This window comes from Trematomus bernacchii, unplaced genomic scaffold (assembly GCF_902827165.1).
Source record: "Trematomus bernacchii unplaced genomic scaffold, fTreBer1.1, whole genome shotgun sequence".
Classification (NCBI taxonomy): Eukaryota; Metazoa; Chordata; class Actinopteri; order Perciformes; family Nototheniidae; genus Trematomus; species Trematomus bernacchii.
The window spans coordinates 10,723,634-10,747,502 of NW_022987689.1; the positions used below are offsets into that span (position 1 = coordinate 10,723,634).

The 23,869-nt window shown below is 39.3% G+C and overlaps 2 protein-coding genes across 2 annotated transcripts in view; one reads left to right on the plus strand and one right to left on the minus strand.

The window, feature by feature from the left end:
• Positions 1 to 11,034, minus strand: part of ctnnd2b (catenin (cadherin-associated protein), delta 2b) — a 167,659-nt gene extending 156,625 nt beyond the window's left edge. Inside the window, exon 1 of the mRNA XM_034138140.1 lies at positions 10,848 to 11,034. The gene's annotated coding sequence lies outside the window, so the exon portion shown is untranslated. The remainder of the gene's footprint in view (positions 1 to 10,847) is intronic.
• Positions 11,035 to 19,664: 8,630 nt separating this feature from the next.
• On the plus strand, positions 19,665 to 23,750 carry LOC117488372 (cAMP-dependent protein kinase inhibitor alpha-like). Its single transcript, XM_034137219.1, has 3 exons — positions 19,665 to 19,933; positions 20,587 to 20,777; positions 21,594 to 23,750. Exons 2-3 carry the CDS (start codon positions 20,615 to 20,617, stop codon positions 21,665 to 21,667), a joined length of 237 nt encoding a protein of 78 aa, XP_033993110.1. The 5' UTR covers positions 19,665 to 19,933; positions 20,587 to 20,614; the 3' UTR covers positions 21,668 to 23,750.
• The last annotated feature ends 119 nt before the right edge of the window (positions 23,751 to 23,869 follow it).

Below are 23,869 nucleotides of genomic sequence, written 5' to 3' on the forward strand. Positions count from 1 at the left end.
ACGGAGTGCAGTATGTTAGCCAGCTGAGTGAAAATCTCTGCAGGATTTGACCCTTAGCCAATAAACTGCAAAGTCTCTTCATCTCTCAGTCAGACACAATGCTTAGTCATCAGTGAGACGTTAAGCTCAACCTGACAAATCCTCATTAGTCAAAAGGTCTGAGAGAAAATTCTTCCTTTGAGCTGCATGTGTTCAGAAGCTCAGTCTAGTTCCAGGCCTGTCTTCAAGGAGGCAGTGTGACATTTTGAATCAGCAGCTGCCGAAAGCTGGAGCCGTTTGTGCCTGACTGCGTCTGGTGATAAAACATCCCAAAAAAAGTCCAACACAGCTGACAAAGGGTGTCCAATGGATGATTCACAGCAGTTATAACAAGCACAATCATCTTTGATTTCTTTTCATTTCCAACTTGTTCTATTTTCCAAGTGTAAATGTCCTGTTTTCTTTCTGACATCAAAGCTGATTCAAATACTTATATCTTCTCTATGTCCAGGATGAACTGATGAAAAAATTACTACAACAAACACACACTGTATTCTAATGAGATAACCCAGTTCGCAGGGTTTGATATGATCATTCGATGTAACGGTAAACACAGCAAAACACCACTGATATAAATTCACATTTATTTCCATTGATTGCATCAGTGTGTGTAGCCCCATTAAGGCAGGTCAGTGACTGCACTCCTTCAAAATCTCAAATCCATAGCAGTGTAGAAACAGCATGGGCGTGGCATGGACCTTCATGCTTTGTTTCCCTGCCTATTTTGCTTCTAAATATCTCATAACAAGACCTCTCTCGCTAATTAGTGCTGTTAATGTTTTACACATATGACTAATTTCCAGAACAACAACAAATATAATCGAATTAATCATATATTTGTAAAGCACAAAAGGTCCTAATGTGGAAACTCGTAACCTCACCTGGCTTTTCTGGTAAAAGAGTGGGAATAAAGGAAGACTTTGCCGTTAAGGTTAATGGACACACATAGGCAAAGTAGCACAATGTATTTTCTAGACGTATGGAAATAAAGCTCTTCTCTGGCAAAATAACACTCCATAAAACATGTCTGAATAAGAGTTTACATCTAAAACAGGCATAATGGCTACCATTTAACCATCTTTGCTTAGCTTGTTTTTATTCAGACATTTGTTAGTTGGAAATAAGCTGAGCCTAATGAGAACACTATAAGTTTGGCATAGCTCTCTCAGATATTGAAAACAAAACCACAGATGTCAATTTCATGCTATTGCTAGAGGAAAAGTCAAGAAATCCCCAAAGTGAATATGAGTCACTATGTAAAAAAACTTGAATGTACAAAATGGTGTACTTCTGGTGTTGCTACTGTAGATTAAAACCCACGGCATCACCAAAGTCATTAGCATTGATCTAGTGTTGCCAACTTTTCAATTGGAAATTAGCTAAAGGGTTAGGGTTAAAAATGCTAATGCTAATTTGGGAATAAGTGATGTCAACTATGTCATGCTAAACTGACTATAACTAGTTTTAATGTTGAATATATTTGGGCATCCTTATGCAAAAGTAACAACCTCCCTACTCCAAAGTACAAAGACAACTAATGGACATAGTAGAACAGTCAACAAGAAGTGCCACTTTTCTGCCTGAAATCTTTAAATGCAGCAGTCTGAATGGGACGCCAAAGTGCTGAGCAAACTTTGAAGATAAAGAGGAGATTAGTTGTTGTCAGGGCCCTGGCTGGATGTGAGTACAGTGAATGAAAAGGCATTAAAGCCAGACAAAGCTAGGCTATGCTGGCCTTACGCCACTTCCTCTTCTCCACGCTTACACACACACTCAAACCCACTCATTCAAAACCTGCAAGTAAGCAAATGCTTCCGCAAGGTTAGAAATTAATGAGGGCTGGGGGCACTAAAAATACCCTTTAAAGTTTGAAAAATGTTTATGAAATAAAAACTGTAGGAGGTTAAAAAGGAATATAGCGTCACCTCACATTTATTTATTACATTTTTTCCATCTTTATTATATTTAATTTAATTAGCAATAATTTTCTCACATGGATTGTCCACTCTAGATAATTTCTGGGTGTAAAAAAGGGAAGTGAATTTGGTCAGAAAACAACAAAGGACATAGCCTGAAGCAAACGATTACACTGACACCATGCAGTCTGCAACAGACCGCACTAAAACCACCATGTCAGCAAAAATGAAACAACAAACCCGGTAAAAAAACATAAACAATAGCACCCATGAGAGTGGGGGGTATTAGGGGGAAATAAGTAAAGCACTTATTCCTCCCACTGGAAACATTTTAAAACAAATCTTTGATATGTAATTTCAGGATTTTATTGCAAACATGAAGTGAAAACGTATTATTCTACTACATTGAACACACAATAGATTTCCCTCAGCAAAACGATTTGTATCACACCAAGATGAAAATTCTCTTTAGGCCACCATCTGTGAAAAAATGCATTCTTTGCCATAGCCGAATAACACAGGGAGTAAAATAAATCAGAGTGAGAATTGTTCTCATCAAGGTGATAAGTGATGAATGGGTGTTCGACCATCACAATCTGTCTGTTTTTCTCTCCTATCTTCATAGCTTCAAAAAGCTCTGCCGGACATAATGGCTAGTATCTCAGCAGTAGAGATAATAATATTATTTGTAACTATGTAAGGCCCACTTACATGTAAGAGCTCATAAACAATAAAGGCATGTGAGAACAAAGAGTGGCTGACAGGCAGCAGCCAATGCTCCAACACCCACCCAGTCTAAAACACACAGATACACACACAAATATACACACACACACACACACACACACACACACACACACACACACACACACACACACATACACACACACACACACACACACACACACACACACACACACACACACACACACACACACTCCAAGGGCATGCAAAGTCATACTTTCATTTGAGCATGCAAAATGAAAGTAGAACTGACTTTTTTCAGTTAAATATATTGAGTCAGGTCTCAAAGCTCTGGGACCTGATGTTTATTCTGCTCAGTCCAATAAAATGAGGGGTAAATAAAGCACAAAGCATGGTCATAAAAAGAGGTTTACTGTATAAAGTCTACCTTAAAACAAATGAGACTACTTGGGAAGAATATAAGCTCATTCTAATGTTAGAACTAATGTTGATTCTGCATACATTTTGGATTCATAAAAGAAAAAGAGACAATCATCTAAACAAAGTTGATAATGGCTAAAGTAATAAATAGCCAAAAGATAGTGTAAGTGTGTTATTATAAGTTCATATTCAGAATGAAACATTCTTGCACCATCTTTTACTACTGGGAGAGCATATGACTCCACCAAAGGCCATGCTCTTTTCTCAAAATGTTAATTGAAAAAATGGAAAATAGAAAGTATATCCGCCTTCTGTGGTTTGCTGCTATACTGCTGACAAACAGTCAAATTGAACCAACCAAAAACATAACGTTCGTTGGACAGACTAAAGCGTAACGTTTCAGCTTGGTGCAGCACCGGTGTTTACACTGGTATCACGACATTCAGGAAATAGCTACTTAGTTTGTCCAGATATCTAATGTTTGTTTAACCTGTGACTTTATCAGGTTCAAGGATGTGATTTCTTGAGTGCGGTGTTAAGTCCCCCGAGCTAACGTTAAGCTAGATGTTGGTGGTTGACTAATGCCTAACTATTGTTTTTATGAAGGCTACAATACAGCATATACGATGTGTGGGTTTAGGGAGTTTGGCATTGTTGGAAAAAGGAACGTTTGATGGAGCTTAATTTGCTAGAAGCATAAATAATGCAACCTAAAATAAATTCATTTGTGTATTGATTGTTACAAAAAAAGTATAATTTTGGTGTTGAAACTCAGGTATCATATTGACGATATTTGAGGGAAACTCAACTTTACCCATCCATTAATAGCTTCCTCATTGTTAAAGAATCACCAATTGCTTAATCATTGTCTACATGCGCCAATACAATCTTTAGTTAAAGCTTCAGGAAAACCTTTGTAACAAAACTGTCTTTCTGCTGAATAATGTACAAAGATGACAGATGATAATTGATGGTCCTAATTTCTAGATCCACATTGTCAAAGTGAATGTTGACTTTGTGTGACGTATAAGATTAACTTTGTATTCATACACATGCTATTGACTGAAGTGTCACAAGTATTCTGTCTCCTATAGAGTATTAAATGAATCTATTGTGTTATATTCCTGACTGTTTAGTTGAACAGATCCAGGACACCACAATTGTGTGTTTGTTATCTTTGTTACACCTGTTGCATTTCTCCAAACACAAACATACAGTAACACACCAGGGGGAAAATGTTCCTGTCAAACTCCCACCCACCCACTCACCCTCTCCCTCACACACTCCAAGCTAATTGGGAGTCGCCCCTCGCTGACCTCCCCTCATACTCAGAGTCATCTTCGTGACAGCACAGTCTTGCTCATTATCCCCAACAAGGGTCGGCCTTGTTAGTGCCCCAACCGCCGCACCGCACCTGGCTGACATCACAGCAAACCCTGAGTCCCTGTTGCCATGGAAACCACAACTTGGCAACAACAACTTGGCAATGTCCCACTCCACGGGGGATTGATTGGGTGAGCAATGCAGTGAGAGGTGGAATAGGAAGTGTATGATTGTCTCACTGGGTGAAGAGGAACATGCAGGGTCTGATCTTTGGCAGAAACCGAGAGGACGGTGGACTTACTGGAACAATGATGACTGCCTTGGCCCGAAATTGGTCTAACACAAAGATTAAAGAAGTCTCTGATGTATTCATTGCTCATTAATTCGCTAACATGCTGCAGTGATTTAAAAAAGAGTGTGGTGGGCTCTTTGCTGAGCCTACTTACATTTTAGACGCATTTACACTTAAAACTTTTTAATACACAACCATATAATGGCAGTAGTAAATATAGTTGCAAAGCAATTTCGCAATGAGAGTTTTTTCCGTTGGAAAGTGCACACTCAACCATTGAGAGAAATGAACAAAACTCAAGTGACACAACGATATGTCCGACAAACAACCATTACCCTCTCCTCCGCTCTGCTCCTCTCTCCTCTTAGGGCAGCGGAGAAGAGCGAAAACCACTCACTGCCTGAGACAGGGAAGCAAAGTGCAGCTGCTATTTGTCATCATCCATTAGTGAACTAGCCAGACCCACAAGTGGAAGCTGCAGTGAGAGCAAATGGTTGGTGGTCACCTGATTTTTGCACCTGATCAGTGCTGTAGGTATTAATATATTGTGTATACAACGTGGGTCAACACTGGCTCCATAGGTGACTTCATTTATAAGCACTCAGAGACCAAGTCAGTCGAGTTACCTGGTCCATCTTCATTGTGAATGGAGGAAGTAGCGTGCTCTTTATGTAACAAGGGTGTGGAGGTTTGATTGTTTGACAGGTGAGTATTGTGTTTGATGCAGACCATACTTTGCTTCCTGTTACAGACCTGCTCTTAACATTTGCCTTAATCCTAACCCTAACCTAGTTTTAGTTGCTTAACCTTACCATAACCAGGTTTTTTTTGCCCTAACCAAGATCATTCCTTAACTTTGATACTGTGGTTGCCATGCACAGATACTTCAGCAAGCATAACCTTATTTTAAATCGTTATCATTGAATCTGATGAAGGTTTTTTTAAGAATCGTCAAGTATGGACACTATTGGCTACAGGGTTAGGTATAGAGGATGACACTTTTTGACAGAGTATACAGTTATGCGAACAGAAACACATAAATATATGTGTTATAATAGAACCCAATGGCAGTTGCAGATGAGTGTCTGTATACAACATCTCTGCGGTCTAACAGAGAAGGTTACTTCCATAACCTACAATGAGCTTTGATGGGACTCTAAAGACATCTGTTTAAAAGAAAACAAAGTTAAGCTGTTAGGAAACTCTTGAAACTTCAACAATTTTTCCTTGTAATTTTACTTATTTTATGCACAGACATTAGTTGCAACAGGGCTTCGCTAAGCATGCCATTATGCTCAGGATAAGTTAGGCTTATATGCAATTCTATGATGTTATGTTTCAGTGGTATAATTCACATTCTGCTGTTTCTTTGAATCATTTGCTCCTCATCCCTTTGGACTGTTGAGGCAATGGTTTTGGCTCTGATATTGGCTTTGGCTTGAATTTCAGACCAATTTACAAGCAAGCTGATGACAACTAAATGTCAGTTTTAAGATGTGTAAAGCTTAACTAATGGAAAGGCAAAACAGTCCTTATAACCATATCAATCTGCAAATATGTGTCCAAATCAAATTGTGATTAATGAAACAATTTAATTAAATTACTTTAAAACAGGAGTTGAACTCAAACCAAATCTTGAGAACTCTTTCGTTAATACTCAAAACTCAAAGATATTGCGTCTCAGCAGTAACTTCACACTAAAATGCTACACCATGAAATCCAACAGAAAAGCCTTTATATAAGATGAAAGAGAGATTGAACATATCAAAGGCCTTGGAGAGGTCAACAAACAGAGTTGCACAAAGTTGATGGTTATTCTGCATAATTCATCGCGGAAGCAGTGAATGTGCAGTGACCTAGCTTTAAAGCTCAGTGCAATACATTACACTGCTCTGAAATTACTTGAGGGAGAGGCTTTGAATTAGGTCTATATGTTAACAAATGACTTGAAAATGTAAGACTGGGTATGAGTATAAAAAAAGAAGACAAAAATATCAACAGTAGATTCACTATTTGTTGCCAAAATAATACTTTCTTGTTTATATTTTATAAGACATTGGTATTTTTGTTTAACTCTAAATTGCTGCTAAATTCTCATTGTTTTGGCCATGCTGTTTAATTTCATTTCATTATTTTTCCAATACAATTATTTTTCTTTTAACTATATTTCACTGTAAGACTTACGTGTGCTTTGCAGCAACTTATAATGTTATGTATTTGTATTTGTTTGATATAAGGTTCTGCAAGTAAATGTTCTGCAATGGTGTTGGTGATTTTTGCTTATTTTTTCTCATCTCCGACTGCTTTTCTGCTCTGAACAGCTCAAGGAATAAAGAGGTTGTTGACTACGCAACCTATATTCCCCATGTAATCACTGAAGGAGGGGGGCGCCAGCTGCGATATGAATCAGATGCAGCCGTGATTGGAATACAATGACCTGGCAACACCCAGCGTCTCTCTCTTTCTGAACAAGGTTATCAGCAGAGATTATCAACAGGACAATAGACAGCTGATTCAAATAAGTATTGAATGGTTTTAGCACAAAACGTACGTCGGCTTGTGGTAACATTGGGCTGCAAATTAGTAGTAGTACGGAAATATGTTGGGCCATGGAAATGATTATGTAACATATGTAATATTATGAAATCTTATTTCATTTTTTCAAATGCCTTCGTGTTAACATAATCCTAATAATTAGCAGTACTGCTTATTACGATCACCATCATTAATTCCTCGGTTGATTACAGCCGCTTCTTACATCATTTTACATAGTCTACAGGGGGTATAGATAAATAAAAAAACACCCGTATACAAATACAATTTTGACTTTGAAGTATCTAAGGCATGCTAATGCTGCTACAAATGTGGGTCATAAGATGCCTCATACTAATTAAGTATTTGTCAACCCCCACTGTATACTTTATACAGTATCTGTAATGGCCTCAACTAGTGGAAGCTGTTTTTTTTTATCTTACTGCAGTTTGCTCTTGATTTTTTACAACAGTAATCCTTGAGGTAATTAATCATTTAGCAGTTTTTGGATTGATATGCCTGCATTTTATATCACAGATCATTTAACAGTTGCAGATATACTGTATATACTGTTAGTTGTGAGTGCTCCGATTGTAAAACTGCTCATTGCCACAACTTGTCATCAATAAAAAAAATTGGCCAACTGTCAGGGAACTAAGGGCAGCTTGGGTTTATTTTTCATGATTTTTGGCATTATTTGTATTGATAATAATAGCACTGTTCACACAAATAAAATTGCTGAGGTCTGGCAACATTGCTAATAAAGAATCCCAATGGACAGGAGCAATTCATTTTACCTCTAAATGCATATAGTGTCTTCTCATTGCTGATTTTTTTAGCCCAGTAAAACTTTGTTGAAGCAATCTCACTACATTCCCAAATGTAAGTAAATATTTTAGCGAGATGTCATCATAACCAATAGAAAATCATGGCCAAACCAATTAACCAAAATGATAATAAACCCAACAAATCATTAAATTCTCCATATATCATTGAATGTTTTCATTATTCTGTCTATAACCTCTATATCATAGTCTTGTGAACTGAACTCAATGTGTTGTCAGAATTAATTTCATTAGTGTACACCGCGGGAGCAATAGATACATCATAGATTGACTGTAGATGTTGCACAGGGGCAGTAAATCATGTCTCAGATCTGTCTCAGCGAGAGGTTATTAAGAGTTTGTCCACATCTCATGTATCATCTTCTTAATATAAAAACTTAATGAAGCCTGTTGAGGCTGCAGCAGCCGAGGCGAGTCTTTGGAAAAAGGATGATAGCATGCTCTTTACACCTCTCAACCATGGTGGAGTGCATCACTTTTTGCACTTTTCACCAGGGATCTAACTATAGGTTGACTCCACCATGCGCTATGAATCTTTAGCAATTAGGCAGAGGAATGGAGAAAGGGGTAGAGGATTGGGATAAAGGTGGTTTACTATTGTACCCCAGAGTAGCAGGTGAATGTACTGTGAAGACTTTCTTCTTCATGTAATGCTGTTTAGGGGTTTAAAGCAACGTATTCAGCAACATTTTGGATAAAAAAAAAAAAAAAAGCTCTTGGTAGTGGTAAATCAGTGGTACCCAGATGGGTTGCAAGATCAATCTAAGCGGTTGCGTGATGTTTATATCAGGACTTTTTTATTTTTAACATATTCTCTAAAGCTAGTCAAAAATAATATAACCTGAGAAGGTGACAGTACCCAGCTCAGAATCAAGATATATTCAACCTGTGAAAAATAAGTATTCATGATTTATTTTTTAAGCAAAAGTGGGACATTTTGGAAAATGTTGGGTATTAAATGAAAAGACCAAACCACTAACCACCTTTTGGCACTTTAAATATGAAGCTGTCATCGTGTAACCATCAACTAATCCAGGAAGTTTGTTCAGACAACGTAAAAAATCTTGCACATTACCCCATTGTTAACCACAAACTGCTGTTGTTGTACATTCAAGATATAAAATGTTCAATCTTTATAATAGTATGTGAGAGTCAAGGGTGCTGTAAGGCCAATGTTGTTACATTTGCAGTATTCAGGCTAGTTGTCTTTATGCTAAGCTAAGCAAATTGGCTGCTAGCTGTAGCTATATCTTTAGCGTTCAAACATGAGAGAAGTATTGACCTTCATCTCTTAGACTCAGCAAGAAATTAAATAGACACATTTCTGTAGATGTTGAACTATACCTTAAAACGGGTCACATGACAAAATCTTGGATACCACAGACAAAGTCAAGTTTCGGTACAAACACTAGAACCAAAGTCAACTGAGGGATATAAGGAAATTATATATGTTTTGATTCAATCAAGATTTAATTAGGGGTTGCAGGTTTTTCCATCGGTTTAGTGGGCGGGTACATATTTCACCCACTTGATATAGATATTAAAAATTAGAGGAACAATGATCAGAATTCTCTACGATAAGAACAGATTATTATGACTACTGAGCATGTTTTACACTGCCATATATACACTGATCATTGCCATGTTTCTAATGATGCCAAACATCTGCTCAAACATACTGTACATGCACAATGTTCAATATGAAATGAACAGCCTGTTGATAACCGATTCGGTAAGATGTTTCACTGCCTCAGCTGGCCTAATCAGAAGCATCTCTCTGGCTTCCCCCAACCCCCCCAAATACCCATCACATTAAACTTCTTATTAAGGCCGGGTAGCTCCTCCATCTTGGGACTGATCTGTGATCTACAACACGATAGCCCTTAAGAGAAAACTCAGGAATTAACTTCAAATGAGGCATAAAAAACTGCCAACCAGAGAGCGGATATTTTAAGGCTTTATGAGGACTAATTCAGTGGGCACGAGCAGGCCCCGATTTCTGCCAGGTCACAGAGCAGAAATCCACACTCAATTAAACGAGAGCATAACATTATGATGCTCTCTGCTGAAACACAGTCATCCTGGCAATGTGATGAATGAGAGGCATTACTCTACAGAGGGGAGGAGGGACAGCCTGGAGCTGATCAGGAACACACTGTGGTGTTTTTGGTCATCAACATGGAGCTATTGGAGCAGGCCGGAGCTGGAGCACACAGACAGAAAAGGTGCTCTGCATCCACTCCACATGCCTGCTGATGGCTGAGGGAAACACATATTCCCATCGTCCCAGCATCGCCCTGCAAAAGGCGACACAAAGACGGCGCAGCCCGGCCACGATGAGCCGCTGCCACCTGTGATTATCGCACAAATATCACTCACATTTAGGTCAATCTCAAAGTAATAGGGTTTTCGCATCAGCAATCCCCCGACACCACCCCCTACTCCGACCCCCACACACCATCGGAGGGAAGGATGGATGGATACATAGATTGATGGCGAGACTAGGTGAAATGGGGAGGGGGGGGGTTCCATTTTTAAGTCCACGATGAAAATGCAAGCGCACCACAGCCCTTTAACGCATCATAATAATACAAAAACACAATCAAAACCACGCCTCGGTATTAAAATAAAATTGCAAAAACATCTGGCACACACTTCGAACAAAACAGAGCCATATTCCCAGCAGGCTGTCACATTCTAGCATTTTTTCGAGCACAGATGGGAGGTGTGAGACGAGCGGAATGAGGAAACTGGAATGACATTGCGCCTGCTTACTGTAAAATAAATTCCCTCGGGGGATGGAGAGCCTCCCTTTTCCCTCTTGACTCCCCTCCTTTCCGACGTGCGATTTCCCCAAAATTCAGACCATGCAAAGCGGGTTGTCGGTCATTCCACCCTCCGAAGCGTTTGGTCCGGCAGCGCAGTGTGCGAGAGGAGGAAGGCAAGAGCCAGCATCCGAGAGGAGAGAGCCAGCTGTGGGGAGGAAATGAGGAAGGAAGGAGCGGCCGGGCCGGAGAGCTGCGCACAGGAGAGGAGGCAGAGCAGAGGTGCTCTCTCTCTCTCTCTCTCTCTCTCTCTCTCTCTCTCTCTCTCTCTCTCTCTCTCTCTCTCTCTCTCTCTCTCTCTCTCTCTCTCTCTCTCTCTCTCTCTCTCTCTCTCTCTCTGTCTCTCTCTCGTTCACAATACAACACCCCCCATCCCTGCCAGACAGACTGACTGACGACTTGGGTACCAGTGTCACCAGCGACCCCCACCGGGGATGGGAGGAACTTCAGTATTGAGGCTGAATAATGCCAAAGAGAGGCAGAACCTGGAAAATGAATAGATACTATGCAAGTTGCCTACACGTTAGGATCCTGGTCTGTATTATATATAAGAGTAAGTTATTAATTTGCTTAAAAGTTTGACAATTAAGCATAAGAGTCCAAATTATATTTCCTTTCTTTCAGACAGTAAACATGTAACATGGATGATCACATACTCTGTTTTTGTAACACGCTACTTTACAACAACTGTCCAAAGAAGGCTTTACAAAAAATAGAAAAACATAATTATAGAGCTGTCTCTTCAGTGGTAAAAGTATGAAAGATATATTGTTTCTCTTTTAACCGTGACTTAAAGGTCCCCTAGTGTCAGAAAATAAAACCCTCTCTCTTTTGCTCCGTACCCAAATCTCTAAAAACGGGGGTACAACGGAGCTGATCCAGATTTGCTGCCGATATGACGTAATATAGGAAATATGGGCTGGCTTTACGCCCACGACCCTATCAAAAACATTGTTGTATCAGAAACAATGCGTGACTTGTTTTGGAAGTAATATGGTCTGTGTTTACATTAGCAAGCATCGCTAACACTCAGAGCTAACGCTGTACTGGAGAAAAAGCAGGATATAAAAAGGTACTCACTTTATGGTAAACCATAAGATAACTTTAACAAGATGCCTGTGTGCTTTGTATCAACAAAAAAAAGATGGACTTTTATTAATTCCTCGTGGGGAAATTGTTTCTCTGCATTTGACCCATCCTAGTGTTAGGAGCAGTGTGCTGCCATTTTGAACGGCGCCCGGGGAGCAGTGTAGGGAATGGTGCCTTGCTCAGGGACACCTCGGTAGCACTTGGTCTTGCCAAGCCAACTCCCTATCGACTTCGCCACCAGGTTGTAATCATAGCAGCAATGGGTCTTGCTCATTCTTTCGCTTCCCGTCTGATGAAAGGACCAGGAGTGGCTGGATCAAGTTAGCTAACTAGCTAGTAGCAAGCACGTTAGTTAGCATTACAGCCTTAGCCTTGTCATTTGTATTAGCCTTAACATGAAGTAACATTAAGTAACCCAAAATGTTAAACAGTAAGAGTAGTAGTCATTTTTCTTGAACCCTTTGAAGAGTAGGCTACTGTCACACCGGTGTGATCATGCTATAATACACCGTTTAAGCCCGGATGCCCACGCTACATTAGCATCGGCGATCTTTTCTACTTCATGCTATCTGCACAAATGGTTAACATTGAACATTAAAAAGATCAGGCAGTTCAGGGAGAATCGAAGGAAGGCAGGCAGGCAGGCAGCTTTGCATGACATTCTTCTGGACGTGTTTCATTGTGGTGATGATGACAGTAGTGACGGCCATCTTGGTGACGTGTGTTGTTGTGCGAGACCAGAGATGTAGTTCATTGAGCGGTTTCACACAAAAAAAATGTTACTTAAAAAAAAATGTTACTTGCAAAATTATCTTTTAAATTGACAAACATCATATGTGTAATTGATGGCACAATTCAAACGGGATCGAAAGATAATCTTTCTCTCGCCATTGACTTCAATACATAATTTTTCCGAAATAAGGTCCCATGAAGGTCCACCGGAAAGGGAGGGACTTTGCCTCTCTATACTGAAATAGAATCAGCACTTTAGTAACAGGGATGAAATAGAGGGATATGAGGCATGGTTACAATGGTTGATCTGTTTGGTATTTTGAGCAAAACACTTCAGAGACATGTTTTGTATAGATATGGCCAATATATTGTTCAAATATAGCATAATAGGTGAGCTTTGATATTACTATTAAAGAGGCCGTATAATTTGTTGGGATTTTCCCTTTCCTGTGTGTTATATAAGTTTTTGTGCATGTAAATGGTCTGCAGACGCTAACATCCCAAAGTTCCCTCCAGAGGGAGTTTTCTCATTTAAAAATCATTCATCAATCACAAGTAAATAGCATGAAAATCAGTTAGGTTGTATTCATATATCGCAAAAGTCAAAAAGGCATTGTCGTATTTTTGGCAACCATTGAAAATAAATTGTTAATTCAGAAAGCACGTAGCCTACATTGTTTCCATGGTGAGCCATGCCATAACCTTTATTTGTATGCCCCCTAAACATATTCCACCCCATACTGTTTCCTTAAACTCTCCCCCTTTGTTGAGTAGACTATAATAGAATAAACAATTTATGCAGAGACAGACATGCCAAATCAGGACAAAGACCTAACTCAGGGGCGTTAGAACACAAATGAAGTCTGGATAAAAAAAAGTTTATAACCCATTTTTACGGAGCTATGTCTATCCTCTGACTCTTTTCTATCTCTGGCTTTATCTATATTTATCTCCCTCTCTTCCAGCCTCTCCCTTTATTTCCCTTCCTCTTTGTCTAACATTTCTTTGTTCAGCCAACTGTAAGCTATTTCCAAATGCCACAGTCAGTAGCATCAATGGCAATCTAAATCTTGCACACATTGTTCTCGCATGCACCATTTGCTTCATTGCACAAGAAATGACTTTGGATGCTCAGATTAACCACACACACTGCAGCCAAAATGTCATACACTAAACAGTGGAAGAATGAGCAATTTGTTGATAAAAAAAAACTTGAAATATGACTTCAGGCATGCATGTACTTATGGTGTATGAATGCAGGGTTTTAATTAGTTAATCCTTGAGTGCTTATTTGTTGCTATATCATCCATAGTATGCTCTCTTCGCACTATTTCTTGCAGTATACTCTATTTGAGCTATTCTTATCTGTAGCCTCTCCTTTGCTGCTCTAATGACCTGACATCTCCACAGGGATCATTAAAGTTTCATCTGACCTAATCTAAAAATTGAAGTCCCCTTAAGCAAGGCACTTGTCTGCTCCAGTGAAGCTGCTCAGTGTCCATCAGTGTAGTGGTACTGAGAAGCTGCTGGCTGGTGCGTATGTGTGTGATGCTGCTTAAGTCTATGTTATCACAAAAGATTATGTCACCTGTTGGATTGAAAGTGTTGTCGAGATAGTCTGGAGGTTATGCAGCAGTGGTGATTTGGTATTTGAACTGTGCCATGTCTGGCTTCTTGAACTGGTGATGAAAACACACACAAACAGCACCCACTTTCCACACTTTAGCACTGTGATGTCATGCGTGAGTCAAGACCTACAGCCGATTAGTCACAGACTGAGTGACTCATTTTGCCTTCCATTTATCTATCAATCACCTATTCAACCGTTTTAATCCATAGAGCGCAATTTTTCTTTAAAGACCCAATCTGTAATTTTTTCAACATATAAATAATCAGCCCAGGCTCATTTCCTAGGGCATCAAATATAGATGTTTGTCAAATCAGCATTTGATCCATTACACAAGACAACTTTTTGCATTTGTGTGGCACGCACCAAGGTTTTAATTCACTACAATGTAAACAATCAGCTGCAATATAAGATGCTCAGGGTGCGCACCAATCAGAGGTCATTGTCATTAGTTCAATCACCAGCCCTTGCTGTGTCGTAGTGTCATGGGCAAGATATTAAACCCCAAATTCCTTCCGTATGTCTACAGTATTGAAGGGTATGTACTGTAAGATGTGTGATTAGCTAAATTACATGTTATGTTAAAACACAGGACACTTTACCTAGGATGAGACCTCTTTTTGTGTCTCTTACACACAACACTGCTGAGAGGATCATCGGTGCCTCACTCCCGTCACTCCTGGACCTCTACAACACCCGCCTCACCCGCAGAGCATTCAGCATTGTGGGTGACCCGCCCCATCCCTCCAACTGCCTCTTCACCCTCCTGCCTTCAGGGAGGAGGTTCCGCAGCCTGAGGTCGGGCACTACTCGACTTAAGAACAGTTTTATCCACCAGGCTGTCAGGATTGTGTTTTTTTGTAATATATATTCTTACAAAAAAAGTAACTACAGTGGTCAAAAAAGTTTTAAAATCCATTGTAATGAACTAGTAGGAAGTAGGCCTGGTGGAGAGAGAGGATGAGAAATAAGAACACTTGAAACTTATTTTAAACAACCCAATGAGACATTAACTATCTAACTGCAATGTGCTGTATATTAATTATGATAAATTGTCGTTTACTTTCATAATTCTGCTAGTTTTACGGACCAGTGGCCTGTCTGTGGATTGAGAAGAGCAGCCAATTGAGAAGATATCAGTCACAGAAAGAAAAGGTACATCTGGGAAAAAGTAAAGTAAGAATACAGAGAGATAAAGCGCAGCAGTGCAGACAGCCAGCGAATAAGCAAGCTGTGCCTCTGTGGATCCTGTCACCATTGCAGATCTGAAGGTAAAGCTTCTCAAGCTGGTGGGAGGGAGCTGATCCCAACTCTTTGCCACTAAGAAGATTCCGTTTTAAAACTTTTGACATATGTGTTCTGCAGAAATCCCGGTGCCACAAGTACAAGAGGAGAAGATGTTTCCGAAGCAACATAGTCTCTAAGATGCTCATACTCTTCGCTGTTTAAGCTCGAGTCATGCCTCTTCTTAAAAAGCACAACCTCGATCCAGAGGTTTTAGCCAATTATAGACCTATTTCTAATCTTCCGTTCCTCTCAAAAATTCTTGAAAAAGCAGTCGCAAAACAGTTATGTGATTACTTAAAAAACAATGATTTATTTGAAGATTTTCAGTCTGGCTTTAGAACACATCATAGCACAGAGACAGCTCTGGTTAAAGTCACAAATGACCTTCTAATAGCCTCAGACAAAGGACTTGTCTCTATTCTTGTCTTGCTCGATCTCAGTGCTGCATTTGATACTATCGACCATGACATTTTATTGCAAAGACTAGAGCACTTAGTTGGCATAAAGGGAACTGCTTTAGGCTGGTTCGGTTTGTGTGTGTCAACGATGAATCTTCCATGCAAACCAAAGTGAGCCATGGAGTGCCACAGGGCTCAGTGCTTGGACCTATTTTGTTCACATTATATATGCTTCCGTTAGGCAATATTATAAGGAATCATTCTGTACATTTCTATTGTTATGCGGATGATACTCAACTATATTTATCCATCAAGCCTGATAAATCCAATCATCTAAATAAAAATCAAGACTGCCTCAAGGACTTAAAAACGTGGATGACCTTAAACTTTTTGATGTTAAACACAGCCAAAACTGAAGTTATTGTACTCGGCCCAAATAATCTACGAAACAAACTATCTAAAGATATACTAACTATGGATGGCATTAATTTGGCCTCCAGTGAGACTGTAAGGAATCTTGGTGTTATATTTGATCAGGATTTATCTTTTAACGCCCACATAAAATCAATCTCAAGGACCGCCTTCTTTCATCTACGTAACATTGCAAAAATCAGGCATATCTTGCCTCAAAACGATGCAGAGAAACTAGTCCATGCATTTGTTACTTCAAGGCTGGATTATTGTAACTCTTTATTATCAGGGTGTACCAAAAAGTCAGTTAAGTCGCTTCAGCTAATTCAAAATGCTGCAGCACGTGTACTAACCAGAGTTCGGAAAAGGGACCACATTACTTCAGTGTTGGCTGCCTTACACTGGCTCCCTATAGAACACAGGATATAATTTAAAATTCTTCTTCTCGCCTACAAAGCTCTTAATGGGCAGGTTCCATCTTACCTTAAATAACTCATTATACCCTACTGTCCTACGAGGGCATTGCGTTCCAAGAATGCAGGGTTGTTGGTTGTTCCTACTGTAGAGTCTCTAAAAGTACAATGGGAGCCAGAGCCTTTTCTTATCAAGCTCCACTTTTGTGGAATCAGCTTCCAGTTTGTGTTCGGGCGGCAGACAGCCTATCCGTTTTTAAGAGTACGCTTAAGACCTTCCTTTTTGATAAATCTTATAGTTGATAAAATAATCTAATAAGAGTGCATTGACGTAGACACGTTGTGCCTCTTCACCTATACATCTTAGTTCTTACTCTTTTTCCTTACTGATGGTATATATGTAATTTGGTTGGGTGTGTAGACGGTGGAAGCAGGGAGAGGCATGTACGTGCCTTGATCCCTGCCGAGTCGACGCACAACTGTTGATTGGTGTCAGTGCCAAAAAAACTTTTTAGGAGCAATGCGCTCATGCTATAGATGTGGCGCATACATCTTAGTTCCTACTCTTTTCCCTCACCCTATCCTAAGGGAGTGCATCTACGTAGACACGTTGTGCCTCTCCACCTCTGTTCCTTACTTCTTACTTGCTACCCTTTTCCCTCAACCTATCCTAAGGGAGTGCATGTACGTAGACACGTTGTGCCTCTCCACCTCTGTTCCTTACTTCTTACTTGCTACCCCTTTCCCTCAACCTATCGTAAGGGAGTCCATGTACGTAGACACGTTAGTTTTGCTGCTATAGGCTTAGACTGTCGGGGGACACCTTACTTCTTCCTTCTGTCTGTCTGTACCTGTGTACTCTCATGTTCCGAATAACCCAGCTTCCCCCAAATTTCTTTTTGGTGTCTATCTACGCCGGGATCCTGAGTCGTGGCTGATCCTGTTGCTGCGGTCCTGTGTCCTGGATCCTGAGTCATGTGTCCTGGATCCTGCATCCTGAGTCCTGGATCCGGAGTCCTGGATCCTGAGTCCTGGATCCTCTATCCTGAGTTCTGGATCTGAGTCCTGGATTTCGAGTCCTGGCTGAACCTGTCTCTGCGGTCCTGCCTGACTCTCATCATACTACTTCCCTGATGGCTCCCACAGGATCGTTGACAATCTCGTGGATTCATCTTCTTATTATAGACACATGCATTTCCAAACATTTGGTCTACCTATGTTGTAAATGTATTATCTCTTCGATTCACACATGGCATCTATTGCACGTCTGTCCGTCCTGGGAGAGGGATCCCTCCTCTGTTGCTCTCCCTGAGGTTTCTCCCATTTTCCCCTTTAAAACTGTGGGGTTTCTTTGGAAGTTTTTCCTTGTACGATGTGAGGGTCTAAGGACAGAGGGTGTCGTATTGTCATACTGATAGTCTGTACAAACTGTGAAGTCCACTGAGACAAATGTAACATTTGTGATATTGGGCTATATAAATAAACATTGATTGACATTGATTGATTGATGTTTAAAGGTCAACACGTTTTTTTGTGTCTGTATATTGCACCTGTTATTGTTGTATGTTTTCTTATCTTTAATGCATGAGGGGGAAACAGAAGTATTTTGTCTGCTCCGCTGTCACAAGGACAGATACAGGAAGACATTCCTGCCAACACTGTGTACAACAACTCACCTCTGGCTGGCAGAGAAGTCACTGCTCCATAGCTTCTCTTTTGTTTACTGGACTTATAACTTCCCACTGTACATTTAACATTTCCTTTTAATATTTTTTTTGCCATTTTTGCATACTAAATGTAAATAATATCCTACTTTCATATTATGAGAGTTTATATCATTTTGTGTTTTCTGTAATTTGGCCCTTCAATAGTGTTTTATTTGTCAGACAGTTTGCTTAGTTTTTCTCACGGTCAACTTTTACATTTTCACTTTTTTAGTTCTGTTTTATCTTCTTTTTTTAGATGTTTATATTGTATACTTTTTTATTTTCTACTCTTTTTTATTTCTAATTATGTGCAATACTTGGTTTTACATGCTGCTGCAACAAAACATTTACCAATTTGGGATCAATAAAGAATGTCTTATCTTATCTTACAACACAGATGGAGCATCCTTACAAATGTTGTATGAAATCGATTATATATCTAAAAACATTTAGCCTCAATATCTTTGTTGAATAAAATAAAAACGTGTACATTTTTATTTATCTCAGCTGATATTTTTTCTTAAGATTTGTTGAGGTGAATTGAGGTAGCTCTGTTAAAGATAAATGCTGACAGCAGCGCCATCCTGTGGTAAATCAAAGCATACTGTAACATACAAACATATAATCTTGTTTACAATCCAAGATATAGTTTTATTATAACATTTGTCCCAGTTTGTCCACATTTTTCCACTATAATTATAATCTGTTTAGCTAAAATTACTTTTTTTACCTAATGATAGGCCTATAAATAAACACTTATTGATTAACTAATTAATGTGATTTTCTTTTATTTTTCTCAGTAAATGTTAATCTGCATCAGTCTGTAAAACGACTCTAATATTAAAATGAAAATATGATACACATTTGCTTCTTGAACTAATATTTGTAAACTGCTTTCAAAATCATAGATAGATTGATAAATGGATGTTTATTCATGAAGTTGAGATTTACGAGGTGATCACGAATGCAGCATAAGCCTCGGTGCTGCTCAGAGCCATGCTCAGAGCTCTCTCCTCTCATCCTTTTGTGTCTCCTGTCCAATCAGCGTCTAGAAGCAGGTTCCTCGTTTCTGATTAGTCAAGAAGGAGGAAGATGCGACGGCAAGGGAGAATAGACTGGGGACTTTACATAGCATCCTACTGATGTGATTCATATTGTTAGATGATATCCATGTGTTGACTCGTCGCGTTATGTAGTGGCGTTGGGATTGTTACCTGTTTGACTTGGGTTGTTTCCAGCATTTGTCGTTGGTTTTGTTTGTTTTGTATTGTCGTTTGACGCGATGTTGGGCCTGTCGTGGTGCTTATTCTAGGTGAAGTCACTCCCAAGAAATGTAGCTTGTGGCTACAGCACTGGTAGAGCTGTCACTTAAGGTAAGACATTTCCAAAACGGGACTTGGCCTGGTAAAATTACTTAATGATATATTATGGATATATCATTTGACTTGTGGTTAACTTCGATATCTGAATCTGGTTGATTCTTGACTTGTGGGCCAAACTATGGACGGGCTACCTGGTTAGCATGAGATAGCCTACTTCAAAATGTAAAGCTGTGAACATTAATGTAAAGCACATTAGGACAATAATTCAGTGTTTATAATAGTGGCTTAGAAATGTGGATATATAACTGCATTCTTATCTTGTCTACATCAGGGGTTACATTAAAGTAAATAGGGAGGCCTTGTTTTTCTTAAGCAGGCTACTATTCTTAACATGTACTATTACATTGATGTACTCAAATAAGGCATCCATATTATAATGTGATGTAATAATATGGTTTTTTTTGCATGAAGAGTTGTCTGCTTTTACTTTTGGTTCTTTAATCATAGGGCTTTTTTTCTGTAAGACATTTTTACAGTGTGGTATTGCTACTTAAGTAGAGATATAAATACTTCCTTCCCCTCTGTAGAGTAAGATGTAACATGAGGATTATACATATTTCATGTTTTATATTGTAGAGTCTTTCAAGAAACTGTATGGAGAACTGTGTGTTGAAAATGTTGATGAGTATTTGCTCCTCCTGTAGGTGTTGCTGTGTGAACGATGCATGAGCGATGTCTGATGTTGAGGCCACGTACGCTGACTTCATCGCCTCTGGCAGGACGGGACGCAGGAACGCCATGCACGACATTCTGCAGAGTCCCAGCGACCCTGATGGGCGAGAACTGCCCCTCACCCTGTCTCTGTCCCAGCTGCACATCAACGCAGGAGGGGGAGGTAAACCACAGCCTTAATCTAGAGGGGATATGTGTGTGGGTGTACAGTAAAGGGTTATTCGTTTTTTGTCAGGTTTGAAGCCTTTGCTTTGCTCAAGAGTGTCTTTTTATATGTTTTATTGTTGACTAATGGCTTCATATTATGAAGTCTTGCATCTTTGAAAAGCTGAACTACATTGAGAGGCTTAAAGTAACTTTTGTTTACCCCAAATCAAATAAGATTTTCAAAATGTAAAGGTCATTCAACCCAGTCTTTACACTTTATTTATTTCAGTCCAAACTGAATGATCTTGATTTTATTTTGTTCTTATTTTCTCGCAATATCTTTTCGCTGCCAAGAACACACAAATGACAAGGATGCAACAATACTTTTTCATCATTGTACAGCACAGGATTGTGGAAAAAAATGTAGTTATAGTCCCATTCATACATTGATTATGCTCCCATTTTATAGAGTTTATTATAACATTTTCAATTTCCTGTTTCCAGCCAAAATCCAGTCTTGTTTTTCTGGACTCAAAATGCCTATTTTTTAGTTTGTTTAACAGGGGTGTTAAGTAAAACTTAAAAAAAATCTGCCAAAACAGTCTTTCGTGGACCACTTATGAGTGCCACAACATTCAGGATTCCCTAAAGATAATAGCAAAATGATCTGGGATCTTTCTTTAGACAATCTGTTTTTGCTAATTCTTTCCTGAAAATTAAGAATGATTGGGACCCAGGACTATGGCCTAAAACATGTGAAAGACGTTGTACTGTATGTATGATCACATTATTATTTACGTAAATCGTTCTCCCTTTCCCCATGTTCCTGCAGATGGAGACGATGCTGAGGACAGCCAGAGCTCTTCGTCCTCGTCCCACAGGGAGCTGGGGCAGAGGAACAGCTAACCTGTCACACACTGCTGCCAGTGGACAGAGAGCTGCCAGATGGAATCCAGCCGCCATTGTGACAAAGCCTTTTGTTCAAAGTGGGCTGGTAGCTGGAGGCTAGTGCACCACTGCTGAGGTGCCTAAAAGCAGGGCACTGACCCCCTCATCCTTCCTTCGAGGCGCTGTGCTGCGATGTGACCACCCAGTGCTCTCATGTCCCTGTGGCTCTGCTGTGCACTACAATAACACACTGTTGGCAGGCCTGTATTTCAGAGTTGGAGTGAGCAGAGAGACAAATGTGTAGCTCATGTACAGCTGATTTTACTTTCAGTCTTAGTTACTAAACACGCAGGCTGGAGGATAGGAACGAAAAGAGAAAATAGACAGAGATCTTATGTGTAGTTGTGCAAGCAATTTGTAAGACCACTGAGACGTGCTGATGTAATGGGTCACAGTGGGAGTAGCATGTTTGTAGTGATGCTGATAGAGATTATATTGCCAGTTAATGGCCTGTGCTTCCTCTAAATTGACAATACCGTGGAGGGAATTGGACTACTTAGTTGGAGTAGTTGGGAAACACCATGGACAAAAAAACTGGGGCTTACTTCATCTGTTGAAAAAATATTCACTGATTCTATTGTGTTTGATGGGACAAAATCCAGTAATATCCTGTATGTGAAATTGTTTTTTACTGTAGAAAGCAGAATATGGATGGTGGTGTGAAAGTGTTCTGTTAAACAACAATACTTAATATACATTTCCAGTCAATACAGTATGGATGACATGTTTTATTCAGACTCAGTGGTTGAACATGATGATGATGTACTATCTTTTCAAATGTTTATATTTTTGGTTACTTTTTTTAATGATGCCATTATAATCAAAACCTTAAAGTTTGACATTTTGGGAAATACGCTTTTTCTATTTCTTGCTGAGAGTTAGATAAGCGGATTGATGCTGGTCGTGTAGGCTACATGCTAAATATGTAGCTGCAAGGTTAGCTTGGCTAAGGATACATAGTGGATACAGAGAAACAGCTAGCCTATCTTTCTCCAGAGGATCAATAACTATCAGCCCCTCTAAAGTTCACTAACTAACATATTATATCATGTTTGTATAACTGGTACGAAAACTGACGTTTGAAAGCGAAAACCAGTTGCCGGGCTACCAGCAGAGACTCAAGGAAGTTAGCCATGTTTTTTCACCACAGATTGTGTACAGAATACATGAATATTATTAGTGAGCTTAAGAGGTGCTGGTGGGCATATGTTGTTACGTTAAGACTGATCTTTCCCCTTGTTCCCAGTTGTCATGCTAAGCTAAGCTAAAAGTTGTGGTATCAAAATGAATGTCCATTTTTCCGGACCTTTGAGCTGTTACCTACTATATATAACATTGCTGAAGTGTTAGGGACACTTTTTGTTGTTTTGTTTTCTCTCTACAATCTAGACTCTAGATAAATAGTTAATCTAGTTAGCTACGCTACGCTAAGCTAAATCTTTCGAGCTACATTTTTAGCATTCAGACATGAAAGAGGTATCTATCTTCTTGTCTTACTCTCAGCAGTAAAGTGAATACATTTTTCTCAAACTATTAAACTATTCGATAAATGTAGATATGCAATACTCAGTGGAGCTTCCAGTTATTGTAACATGTTTGTGTGAAAGTTTTTATCTCTGACATTGAGGCTGCATTGCTGCTTCTAATAATGGATGCATCCCATAATCATCATTTGTAAAGACCATCATGCATGCACTGTTAAAACTGTGTACTTTGTTATTTTCTAGTATAATCTTACTGTAATACTGCAGCTTGACTGCGTCTCGTTCTTATTCACGCTGAAGATCATAAAGCAAATATAACTCTTTTTTAAATATTACTTATTCAATCAGGTTTTCAAGTTGTAAACTGCCATGTGACTATAATGACTCCCACCCGCTTTCACAACGCTGTATATCCTAAACCACACTGTTTATAACTCAGCATGTAGAGTTAAAACAGTTGCATGATCTGTGTAGGTGTTTCTCGGACTGTCTATAACCATATTTTCTACTCTCTGTGACAAAACAAAAATAAATAACTGATGGCAGTAAAAGGGAAAGTGGATTATCTTGTTGTACTTCTGCAATTTGGCCAACAGGTAGCACTGTAGGAGAATTTATGAAACCGACAGAAACTAATGAATGACCCTCAAACTTTGGTCAATATTCAACTTTATGT

Coding starts and splice junctions, on each gene's coding strand:
- LOC117488372 (XM_034137219.1), top strand. CDS start 20,615: ATGTCTGATGTTGAGGCCACGTACGCTGACTTCATCGCCTCTGGCAGG. Junction 20,778..21,593: donor CATCAACGCAGGAGGGGGAG/GTAAACCACAGC, acceptor ATGTTCCTGCAG/ATGGAGACGATGCTGAGGAC.